The 14648-nt window shown below is 39.0% G+C and overlaps 1 protein-coding gene across 2 annotated transcripts in view; it reads left to right on the top strand.

Annotated features, from left to right (window-relative positions):
* Window positions 1-14648, top strand: part of ABCB4 (ATP binding cassette subfamily B member 4) — a 65483-nt gene that overhangs the window by 17261 nt on the left and 33574 nt on the right. For both annotated transcript variants that reach the window (XM_044245942.1, XM_044245943.1), the window contains exons 9-14: window positions 2248-2419; window positions 4698-4811; window positions 5917-6027; window positions 6238-6363; window positions 9426-9629; window positions 9993-10163. In XM_044245942.1, the coding sequence (XP_044101877.1) occupies window positions 2248-2419; window positions 4698-4811; window positions 5917-6027; window positions 6238-6363; window positions 9426-9629; window positions 9993-10163 (898 nt within the window). The remainder of the gene's footprint in view (window positions 1-2247; window positions 2420-4697; window positions 4812-5916; window positions 6028-6237; window positions 6364-9425; window positions 9630-9992; window positions 10164-14648) is intronic.

Genomic DNA, 14648 nt, shown 5'->3' with positions numbered 1-14648 from the left:
TTACGAAAGAAACCAATTATAGTGAAGTACAGTTTTCAAAATATTTTTTAAACTGTGATACAGTAGATATTTGCCTTTGCTGTTAGCATATTAAATAATAAGAGCGAACTCTGGGTTCAGTAACTAGTGTAACTCTGAAGTAGAAGTGCAGGTGAAAGATACTTCAAGATACTTGTTTCAAGTGTAGCATGATCTAAAAATGATCCAAGATCTCTATTGGCAACAAAGGCATGGTTACTGCTAATTCTGCAGTGGTTTGTTGCCTCTGCTAAGAATCCAAGGAAATGCTATCTTTCAGGTATAAGTTCGTGAAAATAATGATATAATTGTTTCCACATTTGAATTCCTTGACCATGGATCCCAGGCCACGTAGCCCTGCTCTACAGGAACCTGATAGCCAAAAACCAAAGTGCCCAAACAAAGCCCTCAGAAAAGGCAAGTCTGCTTTTCTTTAATGCCCCCAACCAGTTTTCTTTAGCTAGCATGCCCCAGTACAGTCGAAGTATGATTCTGCGTCAAGTATTCTCTCTTGCCGTCCTGCCAGACTCCCGATACCCACAACTTTTTGCAAGAGAAATTCTCTGGAAATTCTTCCTCCTAAGAAGCCAAGTTGCCCCCAGTTTCCTCCATTTTCTTTTCCTCTTTTCCTTTTCCTGAAGCCCTCTTCACAAGCGCCATGTTCCGGTTCTCTAATCTCTTCCTTTTTCTCTCTCGCTGCTGCTTCCTGCACACAGTAGCCCCCACAGAGCACACTAACCCTCCCTGGGACCTCAGGATGGGAGTGTAATCAGTACCGCTCCATTAGCCGCAGTAAGCAAGCCGCCTCAGCGAAGGTAATTACAGCATGTCCTCCACTGTCACCGGAGCCTGGTGTCACACGGGGGCTGACCTGAATCTCCCTGGGCCTTGGGGCCCCGCCACAGGGGACTAATCACAGGGCTGGAGGCGGCCTGCCACGGGCTTCCCAGGGACACAGATCTGTGGAAAGAAAGCAGTGCCCCGAGCTGGGCAGGGCACACTGAAAAGTCAGCTGCTTTGAGTAATCAAACACAGAAACTTTTTGGTGGCAACGGCATTTAAAAAAAAACAACAAACATCTAATGAATCGTCAACATCTCATTTGGTTAAACTAAAAAGAGAAGTGTTTGTTTTTGTTAGAAACACACTATTTTATATGATATTTCCCCAGTCTCATTTTATAGACATGTATTTTTTTCCCAATTTTAGGCAGCCAGAATTAAGTTTTACACACTTTCTGTACCTAGCATGGAAAGGTAGATTTAGTTTAAACTGATGGAAACAAAAATCATAATTTATCAGACCCACTGTAGACATTTATATCTTTGTATCAAATCCTAGAAGCCAGAAATATGAATTTTAATTACTACTCAGAAATGTAATATTATGTGCACTATTCAGGGAGAGATTAAATACTAAAACAACAGTAGGAATAATAAGAGGAATAAGAATCACCAGGTTTTGCCTGGTGTGCCAGCACTGTGGTAACTACTCTCCAGAATTCTCTCTCAGTATCAGAATGATCTTGCAAGGTAGGCATTATTAACTCCATTTTATAGATAATGTAACTAAAATCTAGAAAAACCGAGTAAGAACCCCATACAAAGTGACCACTTTAGAACCTTGCACCCTGGCTTGACAGTGGAAGATCAGTCTGACCAAAAAACAAAACAAAACAAAACAAACAAACAAACAAAAAAAAAATCAGAAAAAAAAGAAGGCCGAAGTTTAACACAAGAATGTGTGAAATTCCGGTGCTCACCCAATGGCGCAACAAAAGAAGTCTTTTCTCTTCTCTAGAGAAGAGAAATTGAGCAGTGTAAAGAATCTGTTGTAAGCATCCTGAAACGTATGTAAGTTTTAGAGCCGTTCTCATTTGGTTTGCTTTTTCTTCTCCTACCTGAACCTCGGCTCGTGATGCTGGCCGGGAAAGTGATGGCTAAAGCTCCCATATCCCAGGAGAGGAGCTCAATCCTGGAACAGCTACAGGAACCCTGGTTAGACTGTGAGGGACCAAAGGAGATGAGTCCAGGCCAGTAAAGAGAAGGCTCAGATGGGTTCTAGCCCTGGCTGATCCTGAATTGGTTTGATTGCCAGGAAGCTGGGTTTCAGTAGGGTCTCTTACTTGGTTGGCTCTGTTCCTTAAACCTCCAACTACGTAGGAGGCAAATACGGCTCTGTTTATAGATTGTTTTCTTGTTACAACATTTTCCCCTCATTTTCTGGTAGGTATGAGAAACATCTAGAAAATGCCAAAAGGATTGGAATTAAAAAAGCTATTTCAGCAAACATTTCCATGGGCATAGCTTTCCTGTTAATATATGCATCATACGCATTGGCCTTCTGGTACGGATCCACTTTGGTTATATCCAAAGAATATACTATTGGAAATGCAATGACAGTAAGTAGTTTTCCTAATATTTATAAGAAACCAAAAATACTGTTTATCCCTCTACCTTGTGTTTTCTTTCATACTCCTCCTTTTCAAAGAATGAGCCTGATTATAGGCTTTTTTCTTTTGGGTAATCTTTGCTCTGTCCCGTGGGCAGACCTGGCCTTCTAGAATACTCAAGACATAATTATGAGTTGAGGGCAAAAAAGTAGCATGTGGATGGACCACTTGGAAGCTTTACAGCATATAAAAGAAAGTAAAAATTGAATGGATTTATGAATGAACAAATATGGATTGGAGGCATCCTCTTTCTGCCATTGAGTTTCATAATATAAGAAAGTTAACATTATTATAGATCAGTCATAGTATGAGAGAATGCCAAGCTTATATAATATAAAACATCAGCTATCCAAAATATAAGATGGACATTTATTTTCTGTTTTTTTAGAATGAACATAGATTTTATGATTCAGAAAATGACATATACTAGTTATACAAAGGATTAGAATACAGAATTTTTAGAATTACACATTACTTAGAATTTAATCATCCATACATACTTAGTGATAACTTTTGGTGTAGATCTCCTACATTATTATATATATTTTTTTCTTTGAAAACTGGGATTATATTATACATATCTTGTTATAACATTTTTTAAAAAGGCTTATTTATTTTAGAGAGAGAGAGCACGCACAAGCAGGGAAAGGGGCAGAGGGAGAGGGAGAGGAAGAGAATCCTCAAGCAGACTCCCTGCTACGTGCAGAGCTTGACATGGGGCTTGATCCCAAGGACCCCAACATTGTGACCTGAGCCAAAATCAAGAGTCAGCCACTTAACTGACTGAACTACCAAGCACCCCTACTAACCTTTTTGTATAAACCAGCAATATTTTGTGACCATCTTTACATGTCAGTGATGATCCAAACAACATGTAACCATTCAAAGAGCAATCTTTTAAAACCTACAGTTTCCTGTGTTTCTTCTACGCAGAGCATACTGATCCCAATTTGGCTCTTTGGTGATGAATGGGGACCATTAGGAAAATTAATCATCTCAAAATGTTTTTTGGAATGGTATCTTCAGATTCCATTAGGTGTTGAGGGCTATTTGCTGGATGAACTTTTGTAACTGTGGAGTGGATTTTTCCTTCCTTTTCTTTTTTTGGGGGTTGATTTGTTTTCTCATTTTGACCTCCTTTCTGGTGGTCAGCTCGGAAGCTCTCCACCTTCTTCACTTCCTCATTTGCTAAATTTTGTAAAGAAGAAAGAAGAGAGAGAAAATCCTGACTCGTCTCTCTGGCCCAGTCTCCGCATTTGTACGATGTGGACAGAGACGCCTCCCCAGCAGGGCTGGAGAGCGGAGCCGTGCTGCTGAGAGCCCAGCCACACCCTCTGCATAAAGGTCAAGAGTTCTGGTGCATGACCTTTATAGCATCTACTTTGGTAGAGACTTTTCTTGCTTCCTTACTTGTTCTCATCTGTATTGCAGTCAGTAGATTAGATATTGGTGGGATATTTGAATTCTGGGTTTGTGAAGTGTTTTTCACTGTGTTCAGAGAAAAGTCAAGCTAAATGTAGAAGTTTCATCATGCCCAGAAAGAAAGGAATAATTTCTCTACATTTGTTTTCTTCAGTTAAGTTATGCTAATCATATGCATTCCTGAAGCCATATTCTTGGCTTTTCTCTAGTAAAAGGAAATGTGTTAATTTCTGTTTGCCATAGTATAGAATAATTGTGTTTAAAAGAATTATTAATCAGTGCACACAGGTGTGATTTAGTGATTTATGTGTGAACTATTACTTTTAATATAAAAAAGTTATCAAAATATATATGTAAAATGCTTTTTTTTTTAAGGGAAATTCCACGGGCCCCCAATCTACTGTGTTTCATCTTGAGAGTTTTGTATAATTCCATGCATAGGTAGAGAAAGTCCTAACAATTTGAATAACAATATTGATGGGCAATGTTTCCCTCTAGTGGCCATTGGCTTCAAAGTCAAGGAACTAGGTCTGAAAAACCGTTCTGACTGTATTAAGTTCAGGAGAAGAACAACAGATGGTCCCACCAGCTAGACAAAGAAGGATTTTTGAGGTTAAAGAAGCCTATTGTGCAATGAAATGTTATATTAACATCATAAATTTTGCCCTTTTGCTAAAAATTATATTTAATGGGATAAACCTAAACTTAATCCTTAGTGTAGTAGGTGTTTCAGAGAGTCGTATTTGAGATAATAACGGGCAGCAGAATGGGGACTTGTAACTGTTCCCCATGTTCTTTCGCTCAGGTCTTTTTTTCAATCCTGGTTGGAGCCTTCAGTGTTGGACAGGCTGCTCCGTGCATTGACGCTTTTGCCAACGCAAGAGGAGCAGCCTACACGATCTTCAACATCATTGATAGTGTGAGTCATTCATTTTCTCCACGGCAAAAAATTCTTTGAGGCTCACATACTTAATTCTGCCGTTAGATGAAAAATCATGTGAAAATAAGGGACCTTTTCTTAGTAATGAGTGGAACAAAGTGCCTCTTCTTAATGTTTCTAAAGGTTTCTCTTGAAATAATAGAACACTGATCTCATTTTGGAAAAGAACCTCTGCACCAATGTGTGATTACTAAAGTCCAGAGCAAAGATGTTTGCTTTTCTGAGTTTTTTCTTCTCTGCTCTTGCATCTTTACCCACTGAGCCACCCAGGTTCCCCCTGCTCTTGCATCTTGTAACTGGGCTAGGAATATTATGATTTCTATACAGAGAATGAGCGGGTGGAAGAATTATTGGTGGGACCCGTAATGACAGTGTATTTTCCTGCGGGTTGCCCCCTTCGAAGAAAAAAGTCATTGCATGATTCATATGACTTTGAATCAACTATGCTGAATGCATGCAGCGAAGTAAAGAAAATCATTTTCACATATTGAAGCATGTCCCTGCATTACACAGATAAAATCCAGAAGAGGTGCCTGAAATGTGGTCATGTAATCCAAGCAGATCCTCTGGGTTCATTGACCCAAGTCAGGAGAATCTTGCTCAGCTTCTGATTGTATTTACAGTTTATGTTGCTCCTAAATAACTTGGACTTAACCAAGTCTTCTCAACCCAAATCCATTCCATTTGCTGTTTAAGAATAAGCTCATTTTCGTTAAATGCTGAAATATCTGGCTTTATCAATTCTAATATGTCTTGTTATCTCACTTGTAGAAGCCTGCATATCTGACCATTTAGAAAATGTATGGGGATAGGCCAAAAACTTAAAGAGAGGCATTATAAGAAATGAAATCAGTATACTCCCATGTATCAGAAAGTGTCTGATTTTTGCCAAGGAATATTTGCTTACACACACACACACACACACACACACACGCACACATATTCTACAACTAGGTTTTGTCTCTTGGGAAGGAAGTTGTGATGCCTTTCCAACTCCTTTTTTTGGAAATTGCTTAGACATATTCCTTAAAAGTGCAGTTGTTTGTCCTATGATGGAATAGTCATTGAGTTTTGTTTTATTTAGAATCCTAAAATTGACAGTTTTTCAGAGAGAGGACACAAACCCAACAGCATCAAAGGGAACTTGGAGTTCATTGATGTTCATTTTTCTTATCCAGCTCGAGCTGATGCCAAGGTACCGTAAGTGATACTTGTAAGAATTCCTAACTCAGATTGATTGTTTAATCATCATAAAGAATCTACAGTCTCTATTGTTTTGATATTTACATACTTTTTCCTTTTGGGGTTTTATTCCTTTATGTGATGCTTTTTTCAAAATTCAAACTGAATCAAATTAGTCCCCTTTTAGGATTTAGTTGTGATTGTGTTCTCTTTGCCCTCACAGATCTTGAAGGGCCTCAACCTGACGGTGGAGAGCGGGCAGACGGTGGCGCTGGTCGGGAACAGCGGCTGCGGGAAAAGCACGACAGTGCAGCTGATACAGAGGCTCTATGACCCTGATGAGGGTAGGGTAAGTGGGAAGACACGTTCTCAAAGTGGCCAGCAGGGTACCAATTAGCCCTTTGAAAGTGTTTTTTTCAGTAGCAAATTTGCATGTGAATCCAATTCTGGCAAAAGGCTATAGAATTGCAATCCATCTAGATAATGCATTCAAATATAGGGAAGGATTAGAAAAATATTCAAGATGATAAAAGCCTGGAAGCCTGGGTGACTCAGGGGGTTAAGCCTCTGCCTTTGGCTCAGGTCATGGTCTCAAGGTCCTGGGGTCGAGCCCCCCCCCCCCCCCCCCGCCACCCCGCGCGCCCCCCCAATCTGGCTCTCTGCTCAGCAGGGAGCCTACTTCTCTGCCTGCCTCTCTACCTGCCTTTCTGCCTACTTGTGATCTCTGTCTGTCAAATAAATAAATAAAATTAAAAAAAAAAAAAGATGATAAAAGCCGAAGAGGCTAGACAATACTCTGTTCTGTTCTAAGTAAGCATTTCATAACTCACTAACTCAACAGGAAAACAGTCATCCAGGCCACTGAGACTGTTATTTTCAAGAAATTATTGGGTTTGCTAAAAAATATTCCACATAGCAATTTTTGAGAAACTGATACTCAAGGTCACAAGGAATCTCAGGACAATAATTAAATTCATCAAAGATGGCTGAGCTTTTTAAATGCTGGGATATCTGAAGGGGAAAGTGGGGTAGTCTTTTCAAAAACTTCTGGGGACTTGTGAGACATTAAGAGTCTAGAGTAGATTTTTTTCCTTTCAAAAACTTTCTTATGAGGTGCCTGGGTGGCTCAGTCAGTTAAGCATCTGAATCTTGATCTCAGAGTTGTGAGATCAAGCCCCACATTGGGCTCCACACTAGGCATGTAGTTTACCAAAAAAATAAATAAGTAAGATTAAAAAAAAACTTTCTTATAAATTGAAACTTAAAAGTTACAAGCAGGAAACACATACAGTCTTCACCCAGATTTACTAATTGTTCATATTTTGACCCATTTACTTTATTGTCTTCTCTCTCTATCCACATATATAATAAATACACATGCACACACACACACACACACACACACACACACACACACAAGGGCATATTTTTTTCTGAACCTTTGAGACTAAGGTAAGGACATTATGCCCCTTAACCCTTACATACTGCAAAGTACATTTTCTAGGAAGAAGGACATTCTCTTACATAACCACAAAACAATTATCAAAAACAGTAAACTTAATTTTAATACAATACCAGCCCACAGTATAGATTCAGATTTCCTCAGTTGTATCAACTTTAGGACATTGAATTTACCTGATACTAAAATAGCTTATGAATCAACAATTATGAAAACAGAAGATTAGAAGGTATAAAGAAAAACAAGGAAAAAAAAGACATTAAGAGGCATTGAGATAGAACAGAGTTTTTTGGAATGAATACAGAGTTCTAGGGTACATGAATTATTTATTTATTTAACTTAATAAAATACACATTTTTGAAAAAATCTGATATTATCAGGGGAAATATAATCCTATCCCCATTTACTAAAGCAAACTCTAGGTTGGTTCAAGTATAAACATTTTTATTTTTAAAAAAGAACTTAGTAAGATACTAACCATTAAGAATACACATTTGAAAATATCTTCTTTTTAAAATTATTATTGGAGTAGGATCACCTGGCTGACTCAGCTGTTGGAACTTGTGACTCTTGATCTCAGGGTTGTGAGTTCAAGCTCCACATTGGGCATAGAGCCCAGCTAAAATTTAATAAAAAGGTTTTTTTAATGTTGATTAATTGAATTTAAATTATAAAGAAGAGGGGCACCTGGGTGGCTCAGTGGGTTAAAGCCTCTGCTTTCGGTTCAGGTCATGATCCCAGGGTCCTGGGATCGAGCCCCGCATCAGGCTCTCTGCTCAGCACGGAGCCTGCTTCCTCCTCTCTCTCTGCCTGCCTCTCTGCATACTTGTGATCTCTGTCTGTCAAATGAATAAATAAAATCTTTAAAAAAAAATTATAAAGAAGAAAATTTCAAATAAGAAAAAAGAAAATAATTATTGGAGTAATATTTTTTTTAAATATACATGTCAACATGGAAAAAAGTCTTCAGAAATTCTCTAACTCAGAGGTATGCACTGTTCACATCATGATTTAGCAATTTTCTTACTAAAATATTAAAAGAAATGTCCAGTGATGCAATTTATTTATTTAATTTTTCCTTAAACTTTTCTTTAATTAAACATAGTAAAGCTACTATAATAGGATATGAACATAAAAATCTTTAGAGAATAAATACGTATCTGTAAAATTTTTCAAGAAATGTTCAGCCTCATTTATAAATATATACAAAACCAAGCAAATATAAGGCACCAGTTTGCATTTATTAATTAGAAAGAAACAAATTAAAATGATAAAACCCAGAGCTAGTAAATTGCAAAAAAGCAGATACATTTACATATTTTTGCTGACACTATAAATTGTTAAACTCTTTTTAGAGTGTTGTCTATTCAGCCTTTATCCAACAAATAATAAATGCCCAACATGGCCCAGTCATTGTACAGGTAAGCAACTGTTATCAGAGAAATAAAAAGAAATCTTACTCTTCAGCCTGGTAACTCTACTTCTACAATGATTGTCTTTCTGTGTTCTTTGAAAGAAGTCAAGTACCTAGCAGGTGGGAAATGCTAAAATAAATTATGGTATAGTCCATCTAGTAAAACATCATTATGCCATCAAAATGATAATGTAGACTATGTAGGTAAATGGATACTTTATTCAAATTTAAATAGTGATAAGCAAAAAATAATAGTATGCCAAAAATATATAACCTCCTATCGCTTATAGGGAATAATCCATCCATGAAAAATCTGTATGTGTAAGATCATAAATATGCTTTTTATTTTTATTCTCACTCATTGCTATTTGTTTGTAATTCTCATTTCTAACCACTTGTAGCCACAAAAATAAGTTAAATAAGTTAATAAGTTAAATGTTAAATGGCAGCCAAGACTTTTTGGATCAAATTAAAGAGTCTTGATGCTTTAGATGTCAGATGGTTTAAAATATTAAATGGAAATATTTCTTTCTTCCAGATTAATATTGATGGGCAGGATATTAGGACCTTTAATGTAAGATATCTCAGGGAGATAATTGGAGTGGTGAGTCAGGAGCCAGTGCTCTTTTCTACCACAATTGCTGAAAATATTCGTTATGGCCGTGGAAACGTCACCATGGACGAGATAAAGAAAGCTGTCAAAGAGGCCAACGCCTATGACTTTATCATGAAACTACCACAGGTAAAGGCTCTGTTAACATCTTTGCCCTTGAAATTTGAATTTGACTTTGTGCGAGCAAGTTCTTCCTTCAAAGTTTAAGCTATGAATGTTTAAGATGTAAGGCTGTTCAACCTTCCTTAGGCAAGTCCCTTGCATTATTCAGTTGGAGGTATAAGGAGTACGGCCTAGTACAGGAATCCCATAAAACATTATACAGAGTATGTGGTACTGGTTTTTTAGAATTCAGTATTCATTGATTTTACTATAATTTGGGACTCATTACCATAGTCAAAAAGAAGCTCCATGTTGTCTTCATGAACTTCTATACTCTATGGCCTTTTCTATTTAAACTACATGAATTCCTCCCTGTTTTCCGTGCTGTAGAAATTCGACACCCTGGTTGGAGACAGAGGGGCCCAGCTGAGTGGTGGACAGAAGCAGAGGATCGCCATCGCTCGGGCCTTGGTTCGCAACCCCAAGATCCTCCTGCTGGACGAGGCCACGTCAGCCCTGGACACTGAAAGCGAAGCAGAGGTTCAGGCGGCCCTGGATAAGGTCAGTCAACCTGAAACGCCCAAAGGACCAGCACACTGAAGGCTTTATTGGAAATTCTTGCCGATGCTTTGTGATTCTAGATTGAAAAACATAAATGTGAGAGCAAGTGAAGCTCTCTCCTGGGGCTTTATTGATTTCCCTTTTCTGTCAGGTCACGTGGCAAAGAGAGGTAGGTGGCCCATTAACCGGCTTGCTCTTACCAAAGCACACGGAGCTCCAATCAGGCGTATGCTGCAAGCCACTTGGTCATGAACTCCTTGCTCGGAGGCTCTTGCTTTGATCAAAAGCAGTCCTGTCAAAAAAAATAAAAGTCATGTTAAAATGTCCAAAGAAAAATCTGGTTACCTAGACACCAGTCCAGATAAAAAAACAGCTCAAAATACTTACCTTATTCTGTAGAAAGGCGGTACCATTATATTTATTCACGAAGGTGAAAGGAAGGCCAAAGGAAGTAAAATCCAGTTTGTGTGTTTATCTAGGCACATAAATCAGTAACACATTTTAAGGATGTTGAGCTCACATGCCCAGCTCTGGAATCTCTGAATCTCTCACAGTCATTTTTCAAAGCTGAAGCTTCCCAGGAAGAACCTTATGCTGTGATACTCTTGTGGTCACTGCTGATGTCATCTGTACTAAGGACCCAGGATAATAACCAGAGTCAGAGGACACCGTCTCAATGGGTCTCAAAAACATAAACACCACAAATATATTTGATTTGAGAATACTTAGTAATCAAATGTGCAACTGACTTCACAGCTTCTATTCCAAACTACCTCTTGCGATTTTAGAGACAAGTTGTATGAATCTTATTTTCTCAGGAAAACTTACACCTGAATCATAAGTAAACACTGTATGTGCTATAAACTGGGGTTAATCAGTGCTTCATGGTTTTTCAGATTAATATTTTGGCTTATTTTATATAATTTAATCTAATAATGATTAATGAGATGATAGTTATTCCTCATAAATTTTTGCACCAAATTATATTGCTTTCATGTATGTTAAGTCTCAGTATTAAGGAACCAATATATAAACACAGGAAACTGGCATTTGTTTGGTTAATCAGGCATGACTTAAAGCAGGAAATTATTTTTTAACTGCATAAATTAAAACATAAAACTTAAATGAGCATTCATGTGTTGACATAGACTTTTTTGGAGATGTCAGATAGAATAAGAAAGATATTTTGGGGGGAAAATGTCCCATTCATCCTTAAAGCTTAGGTCCCAATACTTTCTAGGATACAAATATACAATATAATAGCACTTTCTGTGCTAAAAGAACAGAAACAGAATTATTAGACATGTTATTTTTTGTGATATGTATCCTATCAGAAAAATTGTAGTCTTACAAGTTTTAATTGATAGACAAGTTACTTCATGCAGCTTTAGCAATTTGGGTTCTCTAGGATTGTGACTCACTCCCCAGTTGATAAAATTTTAGGTTTTAAAAATAGCTGATGAATCACTTGTAACTTTTTTTTTTAAGTCCCAAGAAAAGCCATTAGCAGCTTGGGGAAGGGTTAAGAGCACAGGCTTTGGTGCCAGACTGGCCAAGGCTGGAGTCCTGGCTCTCTGTCCCTTTCTAGCTGCATCATCCTGGGTAAATTAACTGACCTGTCTCTAAGCCTGAGATCTTGCAGAAGTAACTGGGGAGAAGGGGGAAAATTATGATAAGATGGTTGTAAAGATTCAGTGAAATCTTTACAATGTAAGGTTGTAATTTTTACATGTAAAGTGAAATCTTTACATGTAAATTAACTAGCGCATGCCTTGCACATTGGGAACTATGTGATAATGTTAGCTGGTGCAATTATTATGGTGACTGCCATTACCATGATTATTAACTATACTAACTGCAGAATTGGTTACCTATTGCTACATAACAAACCATGCCAAATTCAGGTGTTTTTTTTTTTAAAAGGTTTTATTTATTTATTTGACAGAGAGAGATCACAAGTAGGCAGAGAGGCAGGCAGAGAGAGAAAGAGGAGGAAGCAGGCCCCCCGCTGAGCAGATAGCCCGATGTGGGACTCGATCCCAGGACCCTGAGATCATGACCTGAGCCGAAGGCAGCGGCTTAACCCACTGAGCCACCCAGGCGCCCGGTGTTTTTTTTTTTTTTAATTAACATATGATATATTATTAATTTTTTTTAAATTAACATATGATGTATTATTTGATGATTCTGTGAATCATCAGTCTTACACAATTCACAGCACTCATCATAGACATACCCTCCCCAGGGTCCATCACCCAGCCACCCCATCCCTCCCCACCCTTTCCTCTAGTAACCCTCAGTTTGTTTCCTGAGATGAAGAGTCTCTTATGGTTTGTCTCCTTCCCGATCCCATCCTGTTTCATTTTTCCTTTCCTACCCCTCAGACCTCCTACTCTGCCTCTCAAATACCCTCTAGTTCCATCCATGTCATTGCAAATGGCAAGATTTCATTTCTTTTGATGACTGCATAGTATTCCATTGTATGTATACACCGCACCTTCTTTATCCATTCATCTGTTAATGGACATCTAGGTTCTTTCCACAGTTTGGCTATTGTGGACGTTGTTGCTATAAACATTTGGTTGCCTGTGCCCCTTCAGATCACTACATTTGTATCTTTAGGGTAAATACCCAGTAGTGTGATTACTGGGTCGTAGGGTAGCTCTATTTTTAACTTTTTGAGGAATCTCCATGTTGTTTTCCAGAGTGGTTGCACCAGCTTGCATTCCCACCAACATCCTCACCCAAATTCAGTCTTAAACCAATAATTCTGTGGATTGGCTAGGTGGATCTTTTGCTGATTTCACCTGAACATATTGTTGCCTCTACCTGGAGGGTTGACTTAGCTGAAATAGTCCAAGATGGCCTTACTCCCATCAGGCTGTTGACTGGGCTTCTCATGTGGCTTCCCATTCTGGTACTCATACAATAGACTAGACTGGCTGCCTTCTATGGCCTTCTTAGGACATTGTCCCAAGGCAGAAGCTAGAAGACATCTATAGGCTTAGACTTCAGGACTCACACAGTGTCCCTTTCATCACATTCTATTGGTCCCAGCAAGCCACAGGGCAGCCCAGACTGAAGGAGTGAGGAGACAGAGTCCACCACCTCTTGATGGGTGAGCTCTAAAGTGTCCGTGTCCATATTTAACCTTCCACAGCACACTCTCTCCCACAATCACTCACCCTTCTCCCACCTGCAAGATAAATTCACCTCTTCCCAATACCCTCAAAATTTTCACACAGCTATGACATCAGGTTCAAAGTCCAGTACCTGAAGATCTGTATGGGTCCAGATATGGACGGATTCTTCATGTTATGCTCATCTTGATCCAAGATCTGTGAACTCAAGAGACAAGTTGTCTTCCACACACCCCCCCAACATGCAATGTTGATGCAAGAACAGGATAATAATAATCACTCCCACTCAAAAATTAGAACAGGAAGCACATAGCAATTACTGGCCCTTAGTAATCATGCAGTGCAGTCAGGTGCATATAGCCAGTTACCCCACCGCCCCAGGGAAAGAGCTCGCTCCTTGATTAAGTTTCCGTCCCACCCCCAGCAGTGGAGTGATCTCCTTGGCTTTGGGCTCTACCTTCTGGGCTCTTAGATCCTCTCTCTGAGAGATCTTTCCTTTGTGATAGAAATGGCCTGTGCCTGTAGCTGAATAACTTTCTCAAAATGCTTTCTACCCACAGAAATTTGGGATCTGCGGGCCTCTATGTTTTCGATTTTCTCAGTCTCCTTCAGTGCAGGCCAGTAGACACTCTTAAGGACTGTGAGCTTGCTTGCAATCCGACCGTGGCTCACTCAAGCCCCAAAACCTACATCTATAATTTTTTTTTTCCAGAACGAATCTCTACTTTGGACCATGTGTGAAGCTGCCATGAGAAAAACCTTAAGAGTCTCTGGAGCCCTTTTATGTAGCTGTGGGTGTCTACCAGAATCTGCCTTAAATGTCTCAGAGATTTTAACAACAAAAAAAAATCTTATACTCACACACTGATTGGATATTTGGCTTCATTTCACTGGATGACTAACAATTCATTCCCCAAGCAAGCAGGCACTGGGTCTCCTATGTTTCCTCTAGATTTGCCCTGCAAGCCAAACAGCTCCTTCTTAAGTTCCCGTAGCTTGTAACAAAGAGCCAGTGGAATCCCACTGGCATGTCAACATTCTACTTAGAGATCTCTAGAATCTTCTTGGCCAGATGTACAAGTGCAGTAGATAAAATACCCTTCTTTCAAGTGACTGCAGGACACTTTCTTCTCCAGATACTCCAAGGCTGTATAATGCAGGTTACCCTCTTTCCAGGCTCTAGTAGCAACGTCCTTACTTTTCTTCCAGGCTTCTGAGATTTCTGCGTCAGCTGCTTTAAGTCAAAACTTAGGGAGACAGCTGGTGTTGTTCCTCTGTTGGTTTTCCTAGTCTCCCTTAGGCAGCTACTTTCAACTCAGGGTCCGCTGGGCTGGAACATTCAAGA

This window comes from Neovison vison, chromosome 4 (assembly GCF_020171115.1).
Source record: "Neovison vison isolate M4711 chromosome 4, ASM_NN_V1, whole genome shotgun sequence".
NCBI classification, from domain to species: domain Eukaryota; kingdom Metazoa; phylum Chordata; class Mammalia; order Carnivora; family Mustelidae; genus Neogale; species Neogale vison.
The sequence above is the reverse complement of the archived record's forward strand: the minus strand, read 5'-3'. Positions and strand labels throughout refer to the sequence as shown.